The 22,443-nt window shown below is 45.5% G+C and overlaps 2 protein-coding genes and 1 long non-coding RNA gene across 4 annotated transcripts in view; 2 read left to right on the top strand and 1 right to left on the bottom strand.

The window, feature by feature from the left end:
• The window catches only part of GTF3C4 (general transcription factor IIIC subunit 4), a 151,904-nt gene that overhangs the window by 109,711 nt on the left and 19,750 nt on the right, over window positions 1-22,443 (top strand). The gene's annotated exons all lie outside the window — the stretch shown is intronic.
• Window positions 2,615-21,342, bottom strand: LOC136049268 (uncharacterized). The gene is made up of 4 exons (XR_010622280.1): window positions 21,058-21,342; window positions 6,433-6,567; window positions 5,488-5,534; window positions 2,615-2,667 (listed from the first exon to the last, which is right to left on the bottom strand). It is a non-coding gene; the product is annotated as an uncharacterized LOC136049268 (long non-coding RNA).
• Window positions 3,866-14,670, top strand: GFI1B (growth factor independent 1B transcriptional repressor). 2 transcript variants are annotated; one of them, XM_065737393.1, is made up of 8 exons: window positions 3,866-4,065; window positions 7,139-7,359; window positions 8,368-8,496; window positions 10,007-10,159; window positions 10,638-10,900; window positions 11,071-11,208; window positions 11,616-11,781; window positions 12,164-14,670. In XM_065737393.1, the coding sequence occupies exons 3-8, from the start codon at window positions 8,382-8,384 to the stop codon at window positions 12,340-12,342; spliced, it is 1,014 nt and encodes a 337-aa protein (XP_065593465.1). In that variant the 5' UTR covers window positions 3,866-4,065; window positions 7,139-7,359; window positions 8,368-8,381; the 3' UTR covers window positions 12,343-14,670. The 2 variants fall into 2 exon arrangements, with proteins under 2 accessions (XP_065593465.1, XP_065593464.1); XM_065737392.1 differs by lacking the exon at window positions 7,139-7,359 and having other exon boundaries at window positions 3,867-4,065.

Genomic DNA, 22,443 nt, shown 5'->3' with positions numbered 1-22,443 from the left:
GGGGCGGGGCCGCGGGCGGCGGTCACGTGAGGGGGCGGAGCGGGGCGCGGCCGGTAAACAAGGCCCGGCAGTGCGCGGCTCTCGGGGCCTGGCCCACCCGGGAGTGGTACTGCCTCGAGGACGCCCGTTTTGGCCCTTTGTGTCAGGGGTCGGGGCAGAGCTGTATCTGTAGGCAGCGTGCTGCCGGCCCCGCGCTGCTGCTGCTAGCCACGAAGGTGCACATTCTCCGCAGCAGCTGCGTGTGTGTGTGCAGAGTAACGTGCACGGGCGGTCGGGAAGAGCTGGGAGAGGAAACGGCCGAGCTGGGCACCCAGCGCCTCACCTCACTGCTCCCTCATCTGCAGAGCTGCTTTCTGCGTTGGCCCCAAGCGCTGTAGTTCTTGTGCAAGCCCTGGATGAGATTTTTTTTTTTTCACTGAAATACAGTGGCTCCACAACATGTAACATTTCATCCTTCCTTCTCCTTTAGATGGTTTTTAATCTCTGTGGAAATAATAGGGTTTAGGGAAGGAGACAGGTCGTTGTCCGGGGGAAGGTTCTCCAGTCTTTGTATGCTGCATGAGTTCTTGAGGTCTGTGTTTCAACCCTCAGCCCGTGTGGTATCAGTTGTGTCCTTTTGCTCCTCTCATTGCTGCAGACAGTGGTAGTTCCTTTGTGCTGCACCTGCAACGGGTCATTCTGCTTCTGGATGGGGTAGGGCTGCTTGGTGTGTGTGCTTATAATCTACTTCTGCTGTGCCCATGGCAGTTAATATTTATTGCAGCTTGGGCTGAGTGATGGTATTTTTTCCTGCTGTAAAGACAACATGTTTATGTCATCTGCCACAGAAGGGAGTTGAAATTAGGATGAGCTTCAGAAAAGAACTGAGAACAATTAGTTGTGTATTTCACTGTGACTTAATTACTGTGCCATTAAAATTGACATAGAGAGCATGGATGCTAGAGGAGAGGTTTGCTGGTACATTTGAAAGGGAAGACAACACCATTAGAACGGGCATGATGCATTACAATTAACCTGTTTGTTCTTACTGAGTTATGCATGTAATCATCTATTCACTTAGGATGCACTAGAGCATGACATGTAATAAGAACTCAGAGCAAAACACAATGCTAAATTGCCTTCAATTGCAAGGTGAACTCATTGTACATCCCCCACATGGGCCAGGGACAGCACAAGCTTCTGAATCCAGGCCCTCTGTGGTCCTCCTCCTTGCCTGTTGACCCTGAAATGTGAAGAGAGTAAAGGGAAAACTGGATCAATGAGATCATAAAATATGACTGAACACAAGGGGTCGCATCAAAGGTCTTTCTAGGCTAAAATGTATCTGATATTCTTTTATTTTTCCTTCAGCTTGTATAAATCACCTTTTGCTAGTGATTTCATTGGATAGGAGAGGTAATAAGTTTAACAGGAACCACAAAGAGAAATGTACAGAAGAGGAAGATCACAAGAAGCCATGGTGACAGCTTGCCTGACCACACTCCGGTTCTGCAGCTATTTGCTCCAAAGGAATTCCTGACATAAAATAAAGGAAAAAGGGGTGAATGAGAGATGAATCAGATACAGCAGTGTCCTCCACCTCTCTTCAGGCATTCTAGTATAGTAATAATAATAATGCTCGCAGAGTATCTCCAGGGATCAATTTGTTTCCAATGAGATGATAGCTACTTGGGGAACTAGATTGGTACAGATTTTTGGTTTTTTTTCCAGCTGTTCTATGCACAGCCTGCAGAAATGAGATGTAGCCATCCTCCTTCTCCAAAGGACTGTACCCAGTGCTGTTGGGAGTGCCTCTGAAACCAGCTAGCTAGTGGACTGTACACGCTGTTAGATTTAGTTGTTTAACTAGTCTTCTTTAGGTTTTTGTTTCTGTGGCTGACTTGGTTTTATTGTCTCTAGTTTTAGAGCAGCCAATCACACTTCATGTCAACGGGAAGTCTGTGCTCAAGGTGCTGGCAGGAGCCAGCTCGTGTTTCATAAAATAACATCTCAGTCCTTTCAGCAGCTTGTCTTTTTTTCCTATTTAGTTTAATTCCTTTAACTGTCTTCACATGAAACCCTGAAGCTGCAATGTACATCTCGGTTTTCTGTTACAGTGCTTGTTTTTTTGTAGCAGGAAACGTAATCCTTCAAATGCCTGTGTTTAAGAGGATGCAAATCAGCTTGCTAGCACAATGCTTTGGGAACGTTTGTTTCATGCAAAATACAGCTAAATAAATAAGGGGGGGGGTGGGGGGGAGGAGGAGGGGGGAGAAGAGAGGGAAAAGGGATTGTTTGGTTCTATAAACAGCAAGAATTAATTATGTTCAGTAAATGGGTGAAGATGGGCAAAGATTAAAATCTGATTCTTTCTCAATGTGGGTGAAATCTACACTCTTATCTCCCGGTTACAAAAACCTATTGCACAGTCCGTCCGGTGCCGTGGGGTAACACGGTGACATGAGCTGTGACTTGTGGCTGTCCCAGCAGAGAGCGCTAGGGCCCCCAGTGAGACACAGAATACCTCCACGACGAATCTGAGGTCCCTCTGCACCACATCTGCTCCTCAGCGGAACACCACCACGCTGCAGCCGATCCTCTTACATGGCAGAAAAGAAGCAACTCGTTCCTGCTGCTGCCACCGCACTGCATTACAGCAGGAAAATGGACCTGGCATAGTGCAACCGACTGTAAGAAACAGGAAAATGTGTTTGAAGGCTCATAACAAACAGAGAAGTCCATGACATAAAGGCAGTCCTCTGACAGCTAAGTCTGAATGCTTGGTGTCTGGCTGTGTGCTTCTATACATCTGAAATTACAAACTTAGAAGGCGTCTTTGCTGTTGCACCGTGCTCAGTTTCAGTGCAGGAGGGGTTAACCAATGGCACAAATGGCACAGCACTGTGCACTTCACAGTCAGGAAAATGGTGAAAATCAGAAAACAAGTGAAATCAAAGTATCTTTTCTTCCCCCCCCCCCCCCCCCCCCCCCCCCCCCCCCCGGCCTCTGCAAAGATCAGCTCTCCTTGTTTTCCCCTAAACAAGAGGATTTTCCAAAGAAAATCACTGCTCTTCAGCTCCCATCTCACCTGTGCTGGAGAACCACTGGGTGATGAGGAAGGGCACTCTGCCCCCGCTGTGCTTTCCCTTCTCTCACCCCACCAGGCAGTCAGTTATTTCACACTTGTAAACCCATTTTCAAACCTTTTTTGTAAGCAATTGATAGAAGTACAAATTCTTATTACTGCTTTTGAGTTGAAGAACTTTCTGCAAAGATGCTCGTTAATGAGTCTTAAGTCTATGTGTTAATTACAGCTGTAAATAGATAGAGCAGTGCCTAAAATGCATATGGACTGCATGCATACATGTAGGAAAATGAAAGCTGATTAACAAACATCTTTTTCAGTTATTACTGTGAAATTATTTGTTCATTTTTTTCTTGGAAATCAGAGAGATAAAAGATCCATTCTGGAATAAAATAACTTTACACACATGTGCTATATGGTTTTGTTTATGAGGCCAAAGTATCTGAGTGTATGTGAGACAGATAGCGTTGTCTGTTTGGGAAAGATATCATGTGTGAATGAATGTGTGTAAAAATACAGGTTTCTTAAGATATATATATATATACAGGTATATATATTATTAATATTTTTAAGGAGAAGCAAATAACAAATGCCTGCTTTACACATTATTTCCCTGTGTCATGCTCTCTGTCAATATGACAGAAGAGTATTCCCCCAGAAAGTGAAATGTAAGAGTGCTGCCTCTAGGGTTTACAGCTGGGCATTGTGAATTCTCTTCAAGTTTTCAAAGTCCTGGGAAGTTTTGATAAGCAAATACTTTCTGGGCTCTGCTTCTCTATTGGCTGTTTCTTCACCGCCAGATTTTGACACAAATAATCTGATTGAAAAATCAGGGAGGGGAACAGGGGCAAAAAGCAGAGAGAGAAAAAAAAAGGAGAAGTATCTATTTCAGCAGGCTGCAACTAAGTGAAAAAGTGGAAGGAGTCCAGAGAGAAGACGACGTCTCGCTGGGGGCTTGACTGGGGGACCTCAAGGCGAATCCAGTAAGGTCCCCTGAACAGGTGATTTATTTACCATTTTAAACACTTTAAATGCCATTGTCTAGCTTGTTTCTCTGACATGTTTCACACCCTTTGTCTTATTCTTTGCTTCTGTTTACAAATATGTAATGCAGTTCCCTGCTATGTCAGTGGTACTGAGCATTCCTTTGCAATAATGCTTTGCTTATATCAAACAGGTCAAACTTCTGTAAAGGACTTACCATATACTTACTGCACTCTCACATGCACATATAAAAATGATAATAGCAGAATAAAATACAAAAGATGTGTCTGGTCTCAGTTACCTGCATCCCAGCAAGATCTGTGCAGCAGGAGCAGTTTCCAGATGTAGGCTTTTGTACTTAAGCAATAAGGATATACTGCATTTTTTACTGTTAATTGCTCTTGTACAGATCTTTACATTCAGGTAAAAGCACATCTCTGCGGACTTCAGTTTTTATGCCAATTTTGCTTGATGAAAACTCGGACTCTGCTGGTTAGGATTTCTGCTTCAAACCTATCATTTATTTATATCAGCTCTCCATCCTTTCCAATTTTTAGCATATGGAATTAGATATTTATAGACACCTCATATACTACCTGGTTGATTCAATGCGTTAAGAAGGAAAACAAATTACTTACAAGTCCAAAAAGTGAGTGCATCTCTAGAGGGATATAGGATTTGTTAGACCGTAGGGTATAAGTCTATGAATGGAAGCTTAAGGAAGTTTGCTAAAACCAGGGGCATTCCCAACATCACTAGGAGCAAAGAAGCTTTCTGAAGGACAAATACAGCCATTATATTATTAGCATTTTGTCTTGACGATAAAGACATCCTTGGTTTTCTCATCTACTTCTTTAACAAAATCTTCACTGTAATTTTCAGGCATAATGCCCATCTGCCCATTCTCACCATGAAAATGGAAAGTGTTCTGCACATTTTTTCCCCATTCAAAAAGCCACATTCAAATTATTTGCCCCTGTACACTGAATTGTACAAGCCCAGCCTGATCTCTCTGAAATATTTTATATTTAAAGAGTCAGGAGTCCACAAAACCTCTTATATTACTTGGGCTCTTAAAGATGTCACACACAGGTTATGTTTTGTTCTTTGTTTTTTTCTTCAAAAATAGAGTCTTCCAATAGACACTATTCTTTGTAGCTTAATTTTTGCCAGAAAAAAAAAAAAAAAAGAAGCAATATTAAGGTTCAAAATAAATTAAGCAGTAGGAAGGAAATAAGCCTCTTTCAGGCTAAAACTTTATATACTCATCAATTTACATAAAGCCATGCATCAATTTTAAGCTAAAAATTAAGTATTTTTCCTGAATGCCATGGGAGAAAGGGTTTCACCACTACAGTTTACCTTGTAAATTTGAAAATGGGAAACTTGAATTTGGAAAGGCTGCGAGGAAAACGAGTCAGCTTCAGAAAGGAACTTACATTGCAGGCTGGGTTCCTGATTCAGGATGGCATAATCCTTCAAACACCTGCTCCCAAAATATTTGGGTTTAATTGTATCTCTAAAGGACCTGCTGACAGAACAGACCCATAACCTCATATAGGGAAGAGAGAATACCAGTTTCTTCTAAAATGTCCCAGAGGGGACAATCCTGTGGTTTTGGGCACGGTGAGCTGCCGTGTGATGAGGTGGGAATTGAGGCTTCAAGAGGAGCATGAGACCTTACAAAACTAGAATCCTGAACCGAACCCATCCATGTGCACCTTGGGAAGACTCTCCTGCCCAGGCAATGAACTCAGAAAGGACAGAAACCATTGCCACTGGGGATGGCAAGGACAGACTGTGAAAACAAGCCTAACTTTTAGCCAAAGGTTGAAGCTAAATTCTGTGGGAAGCTCCAGTGATAGTTGAAGCCATAGCAGGTCCTGCTGTCCACAGCACTGCATTCTCTGTGAAATGTAGTTGCTGTCTGTTGAAGCTCACCACTTGCTACTGATTATCTGGAATTACAGAGAGAAAGAGAGAGAAAGAGAGAATCTTCTTTCACAATCTGTGCTCCCAGCTTTCCTCTAACTTGGTTGTGTGAATCACAAAGGCAGTCTGATGCAGTCGTTAATTAACTATGCTTGGGCTCCCAGTTCCTGTTTTCTCTACAAAATGGGGTGGGGGAAGGTAACTTCCTTTTGCAACGTTCAGTAGTGCATTAAAGATTGTGTTGCTTGGTAGAGGCCCTTATCAGCAGTCAAAACACTGGCCCAAATTTGACTTTCATGAATGCTGGGGAAAACACATCCAGAAAAATCCTATTGATTCTTAGGCAGCTACTTTCAACAGCCACCTGAAAAGATGGGCTGTATTCAGTACTTTCATGTACTTAGTGAATGGATACTACAGTAAAACACAGCAATGCTGCTTATGCCACCCACCTGCAGTCCTTGAATTTATCTGTGAATGCCTTTGGGTGCTCCAGCACCGACAGGCAGGGAGAGCAGCTCTTTGAGGAGCACTGCAGCACACACTTTCACCTTGCCCTTCACCTGCTGCAAGAGCCTCTTCCTCCACTGTGTGGGAAGCCCAGGAAAATTAACTGGTTAATTCAGGCAGACAACGCATACCAGCAAGCTTTAGACATCTGAATACTCTCTATTGTAGATGGCACAGTCCTGCCCACTATGGGAAAATCCCTTTGAAATTAGTGGAAATCCCATGTAGAAAGGGCTTGCGGTAGCAGTTTAATTTGGGACGCGTCAGTGCTGTGCTCCTGGCACACACATCCCACCTGGGGCTGAGCAAGGGAACCGAGACCCTCCAGCTGTGCCTGCTGAGCTAAGCATTTCCACAGGGTGCAAGGCACATGGCCAGGCAGAGCACACTGCTGCTATGGTTATGGCCATCCCAGAGCACTACTGTGCTACCGAGCTGAGTGCTTCTGCATGCAGTTCAGGCACATACATTTCATGATGCTTAAAAGAACCTCATTGGAGAGTTAGGGAAATGTAAATACAGCAATGTACTTCAGCATCCCTTCTCTCACGTGCATACTTATGGCTCCTTTTCAGTACTATTTTGTTCTCTTACTAAAATTAAATTAACACATCCACTCTTGGCTTGTTTTCTGATATTCATCTCAAGTCACATGTACATTTCTCAGAAAAAAAAAAAGATAAAAACAGGTGAGTCATTTCAGAAGAAAAAAATGGCTGATGTCATCGATGAAAATGGGAATCCTGGACCAGATTTAAGAGAGATGGAGTTGTAATGGCATTTCTAACAGCACTGGGGCTGGTGAGCACCTGACTCCCACAGACAGCACTGGGCTTTGCAACCTGCCTGTCCATAGCAGACTTTGCTGTGTGAGTGCCCTTATATGTGTGCCTGTAGCCAAAGCCACCATTGTAAAGCTGGTGTAAATCTGTCCCTTCGACCTTTAAATAAAACACCACTGGGCTATGTTATTACATTTAGCATGTAGGGCTAAGCAAAGACACTTCTGAACCCTAAAGAGGAGCGAGAGAAGAGCTTTTCCATCCCTGGCTGCTTCCAGGAATTCACACTGCCCTGTCCTAACTTATGCAAACACTTTCATTCCTACTCAACAGAAGTAAACTGTGTTCTTTTTCAGTGAATAATTATGCTACACTTCAACTGCACCTGGGAAAAAAGAAACCAAACAATAAAATAATGCATTTGCCCATCGGTTGAAGCCAGGACTTACTGCTGACTTTCCATATGAAATATAGCAAGATTTGCTTTTAGTGCTGCTATCTCGAACAATTACTAGGGAATATGCAAATACATATGCAAATAATGCACCAGCTGATATTGCCATACACAGGATTGAGCTTGTTGTCACACTGTCTGCATGAGAGCAGTTATTGGCCTCTGGGGTAGCAAAGATAACAGATGCATTGCAGGAGAACTTCATACGATTAAATTTCAGCATTTTATGTTTGTTCTTCACCCTTCATTTCAACAGTCTGTGATACTCGAGTCAGGTCCGGAGGGTAACCTCTCTCTGCTCAGCCTCTGCTTGACTTTGTCAGCCAGAACAAAGAATGATGTCAGGGAGATTCTGAGTTCTGGTGTATCCTTGCCACACAAACACTTTTGGTCTGTAACAGCTTACACACGGCTGTGTGTTTTCTCCAGAGTTAAGACTCATTGAGAACCTAAACCCAAGCAACAACTCCCATCCCTTCAGCTGGGCAGGGGGCCCTTTGAGGTGGGCTATCTGTCTACCCCACAGAAGGCTTTTAATTCTCACCTCTGCTGGATGCAGAGCGGATGTGCTGTGGGAGCAGGGAGAAATAACCCCACAAACTACAAGGATTTACATGCTGTTATTCCATGTTTCTGCGCAGGCAGTGAATGGAAAATGCCACGTTCCTTTTTGGTGAAGAGCAAAAAGGCTCATACCTATCATCAGCACCGCTTTGTGGAAGATGATCTGCCTGTATTCACATGGGATCCAATCACTTCTGCCTTTACTGGTGAGTCAATACATCCACTGGTCTTGTAAGAATACACCGAGGCAAATAAATAATGGAGTAAGCAAGCTAAGGGAGCTGTATGAACGAGCTAAAGAATTACTAAGTGCTTCCGTGCAGGGATGGCAGCCTAAGGACAAACTAGTCCCTCAGTGTACACCCTCTTTCTGTTGGCTAAACCCACACTGTCATGCTGGAAATGAATTTAGATCCTCCTTTTGTTTCCTGTTGGGCTGCTGCTTTTATAATTCCAGCGCAGCGATACTCCCCTGCTCTGGTATGCTTTGGGCAGATGCAAGAACTGGAAGCCCTAAGTAAGCACAGGGCTCCTGATGGCTGGTCCTCTACCTGTGTGGGGATTAGACAGAATTCTGCCTTTTTTGTTTGTTTGATTGGTTGGGGTTTTTTTGCTGCTTTTGCTCCAGTTGTTGATTCCCATCTCCATTCGCTGTATCTTCTCTACTTCAGTGTTACAACCTCCTCCTGATGATTTACAAGGAAGGTTACAACTAGAGCAAGAAAATACCAGTGATATCCAAACACTGCCTGAAAGGAATCCTGTGCACTGCAGAGGAAAGGCCAGCTGCTGTATGCTAGGTTAACACAAACCAAAACTGCTTCTGCCCGTGCATGCTGCCCTCCCTGCTCCTGGTCTTGCTCTCCCACAGCCATTCATGCAATAGCAGGGCCAGGACAATTATCTCCTCCCTTCAGGCACCGTTCAAATTTTCATTATTCAAATCTAAGATCAACTTACCATTTGTTCTAGCCCTGCCTATGGAACTAGAGTCCAGCCCTATGATATGTTTGATAAGAGAACAGAGGCGACTTTCCAATTTCAGTTCCTCACATCATCCTTTGGCCATTTGCAGTGCTTTTCTGGAGCACAAGATGGTTTGGATGATACATGGACGCCGTCCTTCAACAAATGTATTAGACTTCTAGTTTAGATCTGCACTATAAATTCTACATCTAACAAGTGCTAGTTGGTCTCTTAAAGGGCCAGGTCAGGCATGAGGAAATGTGAGTGGGCAGGAGGACACAAGGCTCTGAGGCCACCTTTGCAACTGTACAAGAAGTTGCCTCCCCTCTCTGCTTCCTTACTTAGCTGTCCATAAAGTCAGGATAGTAATACTGAACTCTCTGAGGGGAGAGGTGAGGAAGTTAATAAGTTAGTGATAGTTAGTTACCCTCATAAATGAAAATGGTTTTAAATAAATAAATTAATCTTACAGATACGTGGCTGCCTAGGGTTAATTTGCTCTAGCTATACATTGCCAACAAGTACCATATCATATCCTGCGCCTGTCTAACTTGCATATCTCATTCTACTCAGAGTTTCCCTTTGCCAGCAATGGACAGACCTTGACTGCCACACTGATTGGACCACTCTGCACCAACTCAGGGAACTGAGCGTGGATTTGTGTGTCCAAGCATGAGTTCACATGCTTAGTGCACTGGCTGTTCTCTTACTGGCTAGAATAAACTAACTGTGACACTACTGTGATTACAGCTGCAGGAGACAGAGACAAGGCACCAGAGGATGGCAAGAAACAGGACCTGGAATGTGTGGTTCCAGAACAAGAAAAGGGCCCTTTTCAACCAAAGGAAGAAAATGTCCCTGCTCAGTACCTGAGCAGGATGCTGCCAGGATCTTCAGCTCAAGGTCTGCTAGCCAAAGCCAGAATTGCAAGAGAGGTCAGGGCTTTATTGGCTTAGGGGGCCCCTATGACTGGGTCCAGATTTTCAGTAAATAGCATCTCTTATTTTGACACCAATGGTCAAACGCTCCAGGCAGAGCTCATTAAGACCATTAAAGTTTGGATCAGCATCTCCCTGAAGCATATGGCTATGATTCCCAGTGAGCGAATCTCCAAATCTCAGCAACTAATGTAACTGTGTGATATGGGTGTCCACATGATACTTATTCCAGATCATAATCCCTTAGCATCCCCCCTCCACTAAAATTTCCTCAGATTGAACTCAGAGTTCTAATATAAACATCATATGGGTACCAGGACTTGATTTAACTTGGGGGTTACTCACTGCAACTCCCAAGCACAGGCAGGGCATCAACAAGAGGCTTTCTTTCAGTGTTGGCATTGGCATGACGCTCACTTTCTCCCTCTCCTTTACAAACTCAGAGATAATCATCCCAGGTCTGCAAGTCAAAGACTGCACTAGCCCAACCAGCACACCAACGTTCTACAAAAACAGCTTTTCTTGGGATGCTTTCCAATTGCCATACAGCTACAGACAGATGTCTTCCACCATGCAGTCAGCCCTCCTGGAGCACCCAGTCAGCCTGTATGGGAGCCACCTCCTGCCAAGCACCGAGCCCCCTCTGGATTACAGCATGCGTTACTCCTCAGACATGGAGACCTACCACTGTGTGAAGTGCAACAAGGTACGTGGCTGAGAACCTCAGGGATGATGAGGGGCTGGAGGGTGTTAGCAATGGTGCAGCTTACACGGCCTGTGAGAGGGAAGAATCAAATAAAGAGAAGGAACTGTATGTAAACAGAGGTGGAAACAAAGCTGCCTCCTGGAGTAAATTGATGGTGTTTTGTTTTTCAGGTGTTCTCCACTCCCCATGGGCTGGAGGTCCACGTACGAAGGTCTCACAGTGGGACCCGGCCCTTCGCTTGTGAAGTATGTGGCAAAACCTTTGGCCACGCCGTGAGCCTGGAGCAGCACACCAGTATTCACTCCCAGGTGGGTAGCATGCTTCCCAAGAACCACTCCCCAAAGCTCACTGCTGCTTGGACCTTTGTGATGAGGGAGGTGATGTTTCCTAGATGACACAGATGGCTTTCCTGCAGCACCCAATGACAGAAGCTCTGAAAACCACAGATCACAGTTCTCATCTCACCAAACTCAGACTGTCCTTGGGAACATCCCACATGGGGAGGATTGTTGCCACTAGTTCTCCTGTACCTCACCTTTTAAAGGGTGCAGGACAAGATGCAAGCTATTTCCCTACGTCCTCCTTTCATCCTCCTTGTATTACCACATCAACCCATGAGCTGAGGAATTTTGCTTATCAAATCTACTACAATCTTCAAGCTGTCACATGTTCTGCAGCCACTGATTGACACCTCATGATTTTCTTTCCCTACCAGGAAAGAAGTTTTGAGTGCAAGATGTGTGGGAAGACATTCAAGCGTTCCTCCACCCTCTCCACACATCTGCTGATCCATTCCGACACGCGGCCCTATCCCTGCCAATACTGCGGCAAGCGTTTCCACCAGAAGTCAGATATGAAGAAACACACTTACATCCACACTGGTGAGAAACAAAATATTCCCATGAAACAATATAAACTGGAGTCCCTTACATCTAGACACACACACACAGTCCAGCCTCTTTGTGACTGGGAACTTAGAGTCCAGAGGTGCTGGAAAAGTCATTCTTTTTTGTATGGAAAGACAGCAAAAGCTCTGAGCATCCCTGAGGTGCATCTCCTCCTCTGTGTGACAAGGAGCCAGTCATCCTCCAGCCTCTGGGCCACAGCTTGCTCACTGCCAGCCCTGGATACAGACAGGGCCCAGGACCAAGCTGGGGAGAGGCAGCTCTGGTTCTTCTCCCCCTTCACTGCTGAAGGACAGTGTAGACATTGGTAGGCATTTTTTTTTCCCTCCTCTGAGATTTTTCTTTCTTTGTCCTGCAGGAGAGAAGCCCCACAAATGCCAGGTATGTGGCAAAGCCTTCAGCCAGAGCTCCAACCTCATCACCCACAGCCGCAAGCACACTGGCTTCAAACCCTTCAGCTGTGAGCTCTGTGCCAAGGGCTTCCAACGTAAGGTGGACCTACGGAGGCACCGGGAGACCCAACACAGTCTCAAGTGAGAGATGGCTCCAGGTCTCCACTGGAGGTCCCACTGCCACTGCATACTTCACGGAAGAAGACCCTCCCCATTATTTCCATCCAGCACAGGGCCTCCAATTTCATTAAGCTCACATAGCTTCCTGCACTTTCCTGGGAAGTGCAAAGCCATGTCTTTGGCTTTGGTGTTCTTGCAATCCCAGAGCCTTACACATCCCAGTATGTGACAAGGAAACCTGTGGGAAATCTCACTTCTTACTTATAGCAGGTACCAGGCCAGATCTGATATCATCTGCTCAAGTGTAAATGCAGGGGAATTCCTCCGGGGTCACAATTACTCTGGATTTATACCACGTACAGAATTCAGTCCATCAGACTGAGCTGACCAGCAGCAAGGGGGGAATACCTGATCTAGTGGCAGCCACAATCTGTGCCAAGCTGCTGCTGTAACCACGTTCTGCTTTGATGGTTAGAAAGATAAGGAGAATGCAAATAGACTGCATTCATTTTTAACCTGGACAGGACTTCTGCAAAGACTTGCCCAGCTCGTAAATTCCATCAACAGACACCTGAAGTCATTTTCTTTCAGTGGAGCATTTACTGTGATCAAGTGACAAATTAACTGTGTCCTATTTTTAGCTTGGAGTAGGAGGAAAATATTGGAAAAAACTAGCTCCTATCCCTAACTGATAACAAGGGTGCCTACATGCATTCTGCATCCATACCCTACAGCAAAGATCCCGGGGCTAGTGACAATCAGATGAACTCCAGGGAAAGCCATACCACAGCACTAGGCATAAGCTGATGAGCTCTGTATCTCAGCACCCTGTGAGAGAGACTGGCTGCTCTCAGAATCCAGGCTGTGATGTTCCACAGTGGTGCACTGTGTGCTGTATTTATTGGCTTAAATCTGTCCTGGACAATCCTGTGTCACTGCATGGTCAGGAATGACCATGGATATAGATGTCAAGAGCCAGAGCAATATGCTTTCCTTCCACTCCTACAGGAGGAAGTGGCCTAACACATATAAACTGGCATGACATGAGTGCTTCACAAAGATTACACAAACATAGCCATTGTATTTCCTCCTCCTTCCAGGTCTAGAGGTTGAAGCAAAGCACTGGAACAAGTAAATAGCTGGCTCTCCTCTAAGCTCTGCTGTGTTCTCAAAACATAACCTTTGGCAAGTCACTGCACTGCTCTGACTTGTATTTCTCCACACCTCTTGGTGATGAGGATTCGCTTGCTCAGGTTTGTAAAGTCCCTTGAGTTTTTGAGAGGAAGGACAAAGTATTATTACAGCTTTAAAAAGACAAGTGCTTGCAGTTAAGTGGGGCACTGTAGCAGGGCACAGGCCACTCCGTAACTACATCCCTGAACACATGGCATCATACTATGACTCCTGTGGGAAGCAGCTTGGAGAAAGGGCTGTGGCATTTGCCATCTCCCTCCAAATGCTTATTAAGGAAGGCTGCCCCCTTGGGCAAAGAAGAAGCAGTCCAAGTGGAAAATTCATTTATTGCCTGGAGAAAAGAGTTCTGATCCTGTCCTCAGATACACTGCTGTAAATCCAAAGCCATTCTCACTGCTAAGATCTAAAACATGCTTGCCCCTATTCTTCACTGTGCTTAAGCTGTTACTCATTAATATGCAGACTGGAAAATCAAAACAGAGTCTGTACTCCTGGCTTGTCCTTGCACACTGTAAATATGTATTTATACTCATTCTAATGTATATTTTTATTGCAATACACCAGACAGTGACAACATGTACAGGCCTGCTGCGATTTAACTGATAAACCTGTTTTTTTCAGTAACTCTGCTAACACAGTGTTGTGTTAAAAACACTCATCTCAAGAAAGCTTTGTGCTCAGCCCTGGAGGTGCCAGCAGTGGGGGCAGAGGGGGAAAGGAGAAGGGGTAACAACACAGCATCGCTCCCCTGTTAAAGCTGGGCTGCCCTGTATTTTACCATGCCAGAACCTGGTTGGAGTAAGGGCTCCAAGGAAGGAAGCAATGCCCAGGTCCTATCTGTGACACCAGATGACCGTGCACAAACTTTATCTAAAGCAAAACCATTTTAGCTCTTTAAAATTGCTGCCAAGAATGCAAAATGTGTTTACTATTTCCCTTGTCCTCCTCAAATCTGCAAATGGAGATATACAAAGAGCATCTGAATGGCCCTGCAGCTAACACCCTCCAGCCCCAAACAACAGGCACACCAGCACCCAGTCCATGACAGTAGGTGCTTCTGACTCATGAGAAGTTCCTCAATTTTGGAAGGAAATGCTAGTATACATTGATCTGCACCATAGCAAGACTGCCAATAAAATCACTCAACTCCAAAGCAGTCAGTTAGAATTTGTTCTGTGGGCTCAAAACTAACTATGTCCATTATACTTCCTCCCTGTCTCTGATTTCCATTAGACAGGAAAGTCACAGCTCTGAATGGGTGGCTGGGATCCTCTCCCTTCTAGCAAAGAGAGGATCACCCTAAAGCTTTCATTTATTTCCCCTGGACATTGGGAAATAAAGCTGCTTTCACCATTCGTCTGGTTCCTGAGCTTAAAGATCACAAAGGAGCAGTCATGCTGGAGCAGACAGTACCAGCCTTACTCATCTACTTGTTGGGAGCCAAATTCATCCCCAGGAAGTGTAAGGGCAGTGAGTAAAGAAATGCTGGGTGAGCATGGGCAGCATGCTGTGCTGCAGCAGGAGGGGGTGGGCAGACACACTCCCAGAGCTGGTGGGAGTGGGCTAATCTCCACAAACACAGGTTGTGGAAGGAGGCCAGCTGGCAAAGGTGCTTGCAAGACAGAAAAACAAGAGTCAGAAGGTGACTTGAGAAGGAAGAGGCAAATTTGCTTGCAGAGTTTTGCACTAAAGCAATACAAAAATATTTCTTCCCAAAGTGCCACTCTCAGACAGGTCACAGTGAAACATCACCTGCCTCCTTTCTCCCCAGGCACCATATGCTTAAAGGAGTGATGGATACCAGTAGTCCAGAGGAAAATCAGGCAGAGATCATCACTCCCTCAGATCAGGGAGAGATGCCCTTTGAGCAAGAGGCTGGAGGGATCCCACCTTGGGTTTTCACTGTGTGCTGTTCCGACCTTCCCAGCAGTGAGAGATCAGAAAGATGCTAGTAAAGATCTTGAGAAGTAGCCCCAGTAAAACCAGAATAAAATACACAGCAGTGCAACCTCACAGCCTGCTTACAATGGATCTCCCAAGGCAGGAGCACGAAGCAGGGGCTGCCCCAGCCTGCAGTTTAGTGTTTGGCACCCCATTTCCAGACAGAAAGGAAAGCCTCATGCTTTGGGGCTGGCAGCTGCACTCTGCACCAGTTCCCAGACTTCTGCCCATGCTGCTTGAAGCTCTGCAAATCATAGGATCATACCATTGAGGTTGGAAAAGACATCTAGGATCATCACATCCAACCCCAAACCATCCCAACCATGCCCATTGATGACATTCCTCAGTGCCACATCTCTGTCATTTGGAAACACCTCCAGGGATGGTGACTCCACCACCTCCCTGGGCACAAAGGAGAGAGGAAAGAGTCAGATCTGGTCCTACCCAAGTGCTTCAAACCCAACCTGATCCTTCCTACTGACCTGGCACAACAGGCACCCGAGGGTGCTCAGCAAGTCAGGATCAGGCAGTTGGTGTCACCAACTCCAAACACACCTGGCCTTGTTCTCCAGTAATGCAAATTCTCCCCACTTTGGGCTGCTCTGAAAATAACTCATTTCCCATCATCACCCCTTGCATCTGAAGCATTCTGGTCAGTCAATCAAGGAAATAGATAAAAAACAAAATCTCAACTAATCTTTGTGGCTGAAGAAAGAGACTATTGTTTCTGCCTCTCCCTGAGCCACCCCTAAACCCTGCACTTTCCCAGTCCTCCTCACACCTTCATTCCTTTATTGTCAGGGAAAGAAAATCCTGGTCTTTAGGCTGTTTTGTTTAGCAAATGAGGGACATGCAAAGCAATCCTCCTGAGCAGAGGTGTGCCTCTGTCTTCCAGACAGCCTTCAGGTATTGAGAGCAGCAGCCCAGAAATGCTGTGATCAAGGGTAGATTTAAGTCTGGACACAGGATGCATCTTTTCCTGATGAAGACAGCCACAGGACACCTGCAGGAGGTGAAGATGTGCTCCTATTTAACATGGCATTATACTGGAGCTTATTTTCAGACTGTATTAACCTACAGAGAAGGCAAAACTGAAGTTCTCACGTGTGTTGGCAAAGGTTAGAGAAGGTCTAAATGGAACTGAGAGGAAGGACAGGGAAGAATTTGTATCCAGACAGGTATGGGTTCCTAGACTTCACAGGACAGTGTTTTCAGTGAAAAAGATAAAAGCAGAGTCCCTGCTGCTTGCCATTCCCTCAGTGCTTCACTGTCTGCCATGGGTAAAAGTGGAATGCAGGATGTGCTCCCAGCTGCCTGTAAGTTTGTGCTGCTAACCCATAATGACAACACATGTGGAAACCTGAAAGCATTACAGTCTCCTGGTAACAGCTACATAAGCATGTTTCCTTGCATGGGACAAGCATTCCTGCCTGCCATTAAAGGGCCTGGCCACGGATAGGAAAATACTATAGAAATCTGTTTTTTTAAATCAATTATTCTGCTTACAAAACAGATGTTTTCCCATTTTTGCCCTGGAGCAGCACATCCACATAGGAAGCAAATCCAAACCACCACACCAACCATCATCACAGGACAGGCAGATCAGTCAGTTCTTCGGTGGTAGGTGAGAGCTAAGAAAACACAGACCTGCACAGTGGTTATGGGACCAGCATATTTCAGCTAACAGTCACCGTGGGCTCACACTGATCCCATGCTTACAAGCCTGTCCTGAGATGCCAGATCTGCCACATTTCCTGCATGACTTTGGGCAAGACATTAGCTCTGGATTTGTGAAGTTGCTCAGCACCCCATGCAACGCAGAAAACTTCAGCCCATCTGCAAAAGAAGGATAATTCCTCCTCTCCCTTCTATTACCCTTGCCCCCCCCCCCAACGGTAAGATAATCAGACACAGGACTGCCCCTCCTTATCTCTTACAAACAGTGCCTTGCACAATGAAGCCTTGATCTCAGCTGGAACCTACTTACTGCTGCTGTGATCCTAATAACAAATGATAGAAACTTACTTCAGCGAAGCAACCCAATTCTGTAACTGGCTTAGAAAGAAATCCACCAAGCATGCACAACAAGAACACCAAATTAAAACCAATTAAACTTCACATGAGCAGAGTAACAAAGCAAGTGAAAAAGACAAAGGATAAATCAGGCAAGCAGCATTTCCATCAGTGAATGATACTCTAGGGAGAGACAGAGCTGGATGCTGATGCTACAGACATCCTACTTAACCCCCCTCATTCTGAGGATGCTGCCTAAATGCAGGCATTTCCAATCTGGCCCTTGGGCTGATTTTGACCTGGTGGCCCAAGGGTGATCTTCATTCACCTCACCAGACAGCAAGGCAGGCAGAGAGCAAAGAGTTCCCAGAAATGGGGAAATCTGAGGCCAGGGAGGAGCTGAGCATGTACCGGGCTCAGCTTTAGTCCGATAAGTTATCAGGCACTGCCGGCTGCTAACTGTCAGCCAGCAGAGTGGGCCTGTTAGGGAGGAGGAACAGCTCCTGGGGTCAGATAGGACAGCCCCAGACTTATCGGAGAGCCTGAGCCAAAGCGGGAACTGGAGAGCGAGTGCTTTCCAACCACTTCATCTGAAGAGCAGACAGATTGGCAGGAAGGGCCTGTCAGCCCACTGCTCCTTGCCACGAGCCCTGGGCCATGCAAATAACACTGGTAAAAGCAGAAGGAAAGTTGCAAATTTAAACGTAGAGGCCTGAGGGAAGGTGCAGGGGAAAGCTTTCCTAGGAATGCCACCCAAAGGAGAGAGTCAGACTCAGAGAGAAGTTTGGATATGTACTGTGCAAGCTGCTCCTCCAGACAGCACTTCTCCAGCAGGATGCCACCAAGCCTTCAGACAACAGCTTCAGCAGCTCAGGCAAACGCTAAATCCCCAAGTTTCAGTGTACAAATGATTGTTTTGTTTTCCCTTTAACAAAGCAGACAAATGAATAGGAGAAAAACCTCCTCATCCCCTTCTGAGAAGGGAAAGCATCCACCAGCAAATACCTTTCACACTTACCCCAGCACAACAATAACCAAATCTATATAGCAGAGACTCTCCCATGTTTGGATGAACTCCCTTGGGCAAGTGCAGCCTGTGCAAGCTCCCTTTCTGCACACCTCAGTCATGAGGGAGGTAAAAGAACTCTTGCACAGCACATTTCCTGCTTGGTTTCCTTGCTGAGGATGTGCCATGCAGGACAGAAATGGTGCAAGACACCATGAGACACACTACATTCCTACAGCCCCTCTAACATCACTGCTCGTGGTAGTGGGCTGCCTGCACAGCCATCATCCTACATTGGGCTCATCTTTGGGTCTTTGGGTTCAAACAGGGAACTTGGGTTCTGTCTGTATCAGGAAAGTCTGCTGAGAGATGGCCCAAGTAGAAGCCCTGTCCTTGTCCCAGGGGAACATGCTGCCTGCCTACAAAGAAGTGCCTTATATATCACAAGAGGGCTGGAGACAGCAGCATTATAGGATAGGAGAGATCCTACACAAGCTAGTCACTCTAAGATTCCCTTTATGGCAAGTAACATATAAATACATATATACATACACTGTGTGATCCAGCTACTCATAAGTATGCATCTAGAATAGGATAGAGAAGTCACATCCTTAATGCACCTTGTTCTCCCACTGATCAGAAAGGGAACCTAGTACATGCAGATATCTGAAGTTATGTGGGATGAGTCACACTCCTGTGGTTCTGCACTGCCCTCAGGCCATGCTTCTCACAGCTGATTCTGTTCCAGTCCATATCCTACTGCTCTCCAGACAGAGAGGTTGCTCATGGCCATTTAATTCCTCTGTTCCTAGCTAAGCTCTAAGTACAACATCCACATTTAGCAGTGGCCAATGCACTTCTGAGGTTCAAGGTTTTCTCATCAAGACTTACAAGTTAAAAGAAAATCAAAAAACCCACCTGCTGTTGAATCTATTTTCTCTTTGAATATTTTTAAAGCAATGGGACTTTATCTTACATCCTAGGCTCTTCTATACTAAGAACTTTGGTGGGATTTTTAGCAGTGGACAAGCCTGCTGGTTTCTTCCCTTTGTGTAATAGGAGTTATCTCTTGCTTCAGCTGGAGAAAGGGAAGTCAGATGATGATGCATTCCTGTTCTTTCAAAAGACTCCATCCTGAGAGCGTGGACATGGTGAACCAGTGTGTCACTCACACATCCCTGTCCCAGTGCCTTATTTAGATCCAGCCTGTAGCAGCTTGTCTGTAAATCAACTGGCTCAATGTACATCTATGTGTGAGCATCCAGAAATTGCAAGTCCATTCTTTAATACTGCGGCATCACGGAGAGAGCTAAACATGAGAATCAAACAGAAAAGGTTTTTCTGTCTTCTCTATTGTCAGCTGATCTGAGCTAGTCACTATCCTTCTCAGGATTCCCAACTGAAAAACAAGGAGAACAACATGGACATACTCTGAGACCAACAGATAAGAGCAAGGTAGAATTGATGCACATGAGCTAGGATGGAACCTGGCATTATGAAAACATCCCATAGAAAATGCACAAAGCATTAAAACAAGGTCTTTGCACTGTGTCCCTCCAACCCCATATGAATTTCCCACGTATGAACATTCCCCCAAGGACAGTTGGCAGGGATTAACCCCTAGTCTGCAAGCTTTCTCACAGCATCATTATAATTTTTGCAGGAGATGTGGTTATCAGAACCAACAGTTCATTTTGTGTCCCAGAAATAAGTTTCTGGTATTAGCTCCCCAGCTCCACTTCCTCAGCTCCCAAGTCCCCAGCAATCTTAGCTCCGAAGGGAATGTGACTCAGACCCTTCAACTGAAGGGCTGTCATCTGCAAACCCTGACAGCTGGATGTGACCATGGTTTTATCACGGCCCACCAGCTGCATGTACAGCCCTTGCCTCCTCCCCAATGATTCAGCAAATCTTCTCTGAGGAGAAAAACAAGCGTACAAGTGAACAAATCACAATGTCAGATTACAAAGATGAGCAGGGAAAAGCTGCAGCTCAAAGAAGGGAGATAAAAGCAGGTGAAATTGCATGACATAAGGGCTGAAATGCCTGATAGACTTTTTATAGAGTATAGCAGTAAAAATATTTTTAAGAAAATAATTGTATTGTGGGGGCCGTTACCCCTTAAAATACACGGGCTGATATGGAGCCTTAATGGCATAACTGAGAGCTGAAGACTCCATCCTGTTTAACAACAAAATTAAGTTCCACCAAACAAGTTGCTTTCAAAAAGAGCTCCTGCTCAGCATAACCAACCTTTTCAATGGCTCAGAAGTCTGCTATTGAACACTTAACAGCTAGAGATCAGTCAGAAGATGTAGTACTTCTCTTAGTGGCATTCAGCTCAGATACTCCATTCAGAGCCCACTGTCCCAGAAACACCATGGAATTCTAACGAAAACAAAAGTGTTTGCAATTCACAGAGCACTTATGTCACACTTATGGAACAGCTTAACCCAGTGTGTCCTCCAATGTCTGTGAGACAGAGATGCACCCCTCTGCTAGATTAAATGCAGCAACAGAAAACATAGAAGAGAAGCACTCGTACATATTTCACTACTGAAATACAAGCGACAAGGGCTGACTTACCTCCCTATGGGTTTGTTTGTTCTCTGTGAACATTTACATATTCACACCAATGTGAAATTGCAGCTCACAAAGCCTGCTGAAGCCACTTACTATGTCTTCAAAATACATCATTCAGAGCAGGCATGTATTGCTTCAGAGGGCTGCAGCATGGCACACTGGGGTGACAGCTGACAAGGCAAGAGTAAAGCAAAACCTTCAGGAAAGCAGCTATGGAGAACTGCACTGCCTTGTACCCAGTCATCTGCCAACCCCTCCCCAGGGTTTGAACAGGCCTGTGAAAGTAGAAAAGAAAATAAAGCTTTCCTCTACGGGCTCCTAGAGGGAACAAGATTTTAGTTTAGGTACTTAAAATGGATAGCTACTCTTACCTACAGAGAATGAAAGAAATAATCACAATGCAAGGCAGAGAAAGCAAATAAAAAATGGAAGGCTAGATGGACAGCAAACCTCAGGCCAGCAGGCTTTTCCAAGTAAGAAAGCACATGGAAAAAACTGATTCCTATAGCAGCCCCAGGGTTCTTTATTCCTAGAAAACAGCAGTCCTGTCTCAACTTATCCAGTCCTGTCTCAACTTATCCAGTCCTTTACTCTCTTTTGACCTCCTCCAAACCTCACCCAAAGAATTAACACCACCTGAACTATGCACAACTGTAGCCTCATCTGCCTCCTTTTAAAGCATTTCCCCTTGCAGTTATGCCACCTGCTCTCACAGGTCTGGAGGCTTTCCTCTCAACTCTAACAATAATCAGCTGTATTGCTTAAAGCTCGAACGTCAGAGCCAAGGGATGAAGACGTTTGTTAAGCCTGATGTTTGCAGGGAGAATGAAAATGTGGTGCCACTGCACCCTACAGGCTGAAAATAGAGGTTTTTTTTTTTGTTTTGTTTTATACTACAGTATCTGAACAAGGCTCATCACTTTTGGGAGGGCACAGAACTCCTGTACATTTGGGGCTGGCAGTTCTGCTTCTACCCCATACCACAAAGAGCAACTCTATCACCTACACTGCTGGGATGAGCAGGAAAACCAGCAGCAGCTGTAACACAAATACACGCAGACTACTAACCTCTAACTGGAGCCGTCCCAAACTATGCTATGCATGGGGTACCTGGTGATGGGGAGCACAGTAGGATGCAGGAAAGTTTGCCTTCGTGGGGCCAGGAGATCAGCCCCAACCAGGGGAGGGAATGGTGCACGGGATGACCTTGAAGTGGGAAACCCTACCCAGGCTGCTGAGTCTCTGCAGAATCCATGTGGGATTTTGGAGTGAGGCCACAGGAGTACGGTGCAGGAGAAGTCAGGTGGGATTGGCACAGGTGCAGATCCCTTTGATGTGCTGCTGGTGCTGGCGTGGCACCTTGGGAAGCTGCCTACACAGCACACATTT

This window comes from Cyrtonyx montezumae, unplaced genomic scaffold, assembly GCF_038088225.1.
Source record: "Cyrtonyx montezumae isolate F1298 unplaced genomic scaffold, pur_monq_1.0 scaffold_20, whole genome shotgun sequence".
Taxonomy (NCBI): domain Eukaryota; kingdom Metazoa; phylum Chordata; class Aves; order Galliformes; family Odontophoridae; genus Cyrtonyx; species Cyrtonyx montezumae.
The sequence above is the reverse complement of the archived record's forward strand: the minus strand, read 5'-3'. Positions and strand labels throughout refer to the sequence as shown.

Coding starts and splice junctions, on each gene's coding strand:
- GFI1B (XM_065737393.1), top strand. CDS start 8,382: ATGCCACGTTCCTTTTTGGTGAAGAGCAAAAAGGCTCATACCTATCAT. Junction 10,160..10,637: donor GCCAGGATCTTCAGCTCAAG/GTCTGCTAGCCA, acceptor TTACAAACTCAG/AGATAATCATCCCAGGTCTG. Junction 10,901..11,070: donor ACTGTGTGAAGTGCAACAAG/GTACGTGGCTGA, acceptor TTTGTTTTTCAG/GTGTTCTCCACTCCCCATGG.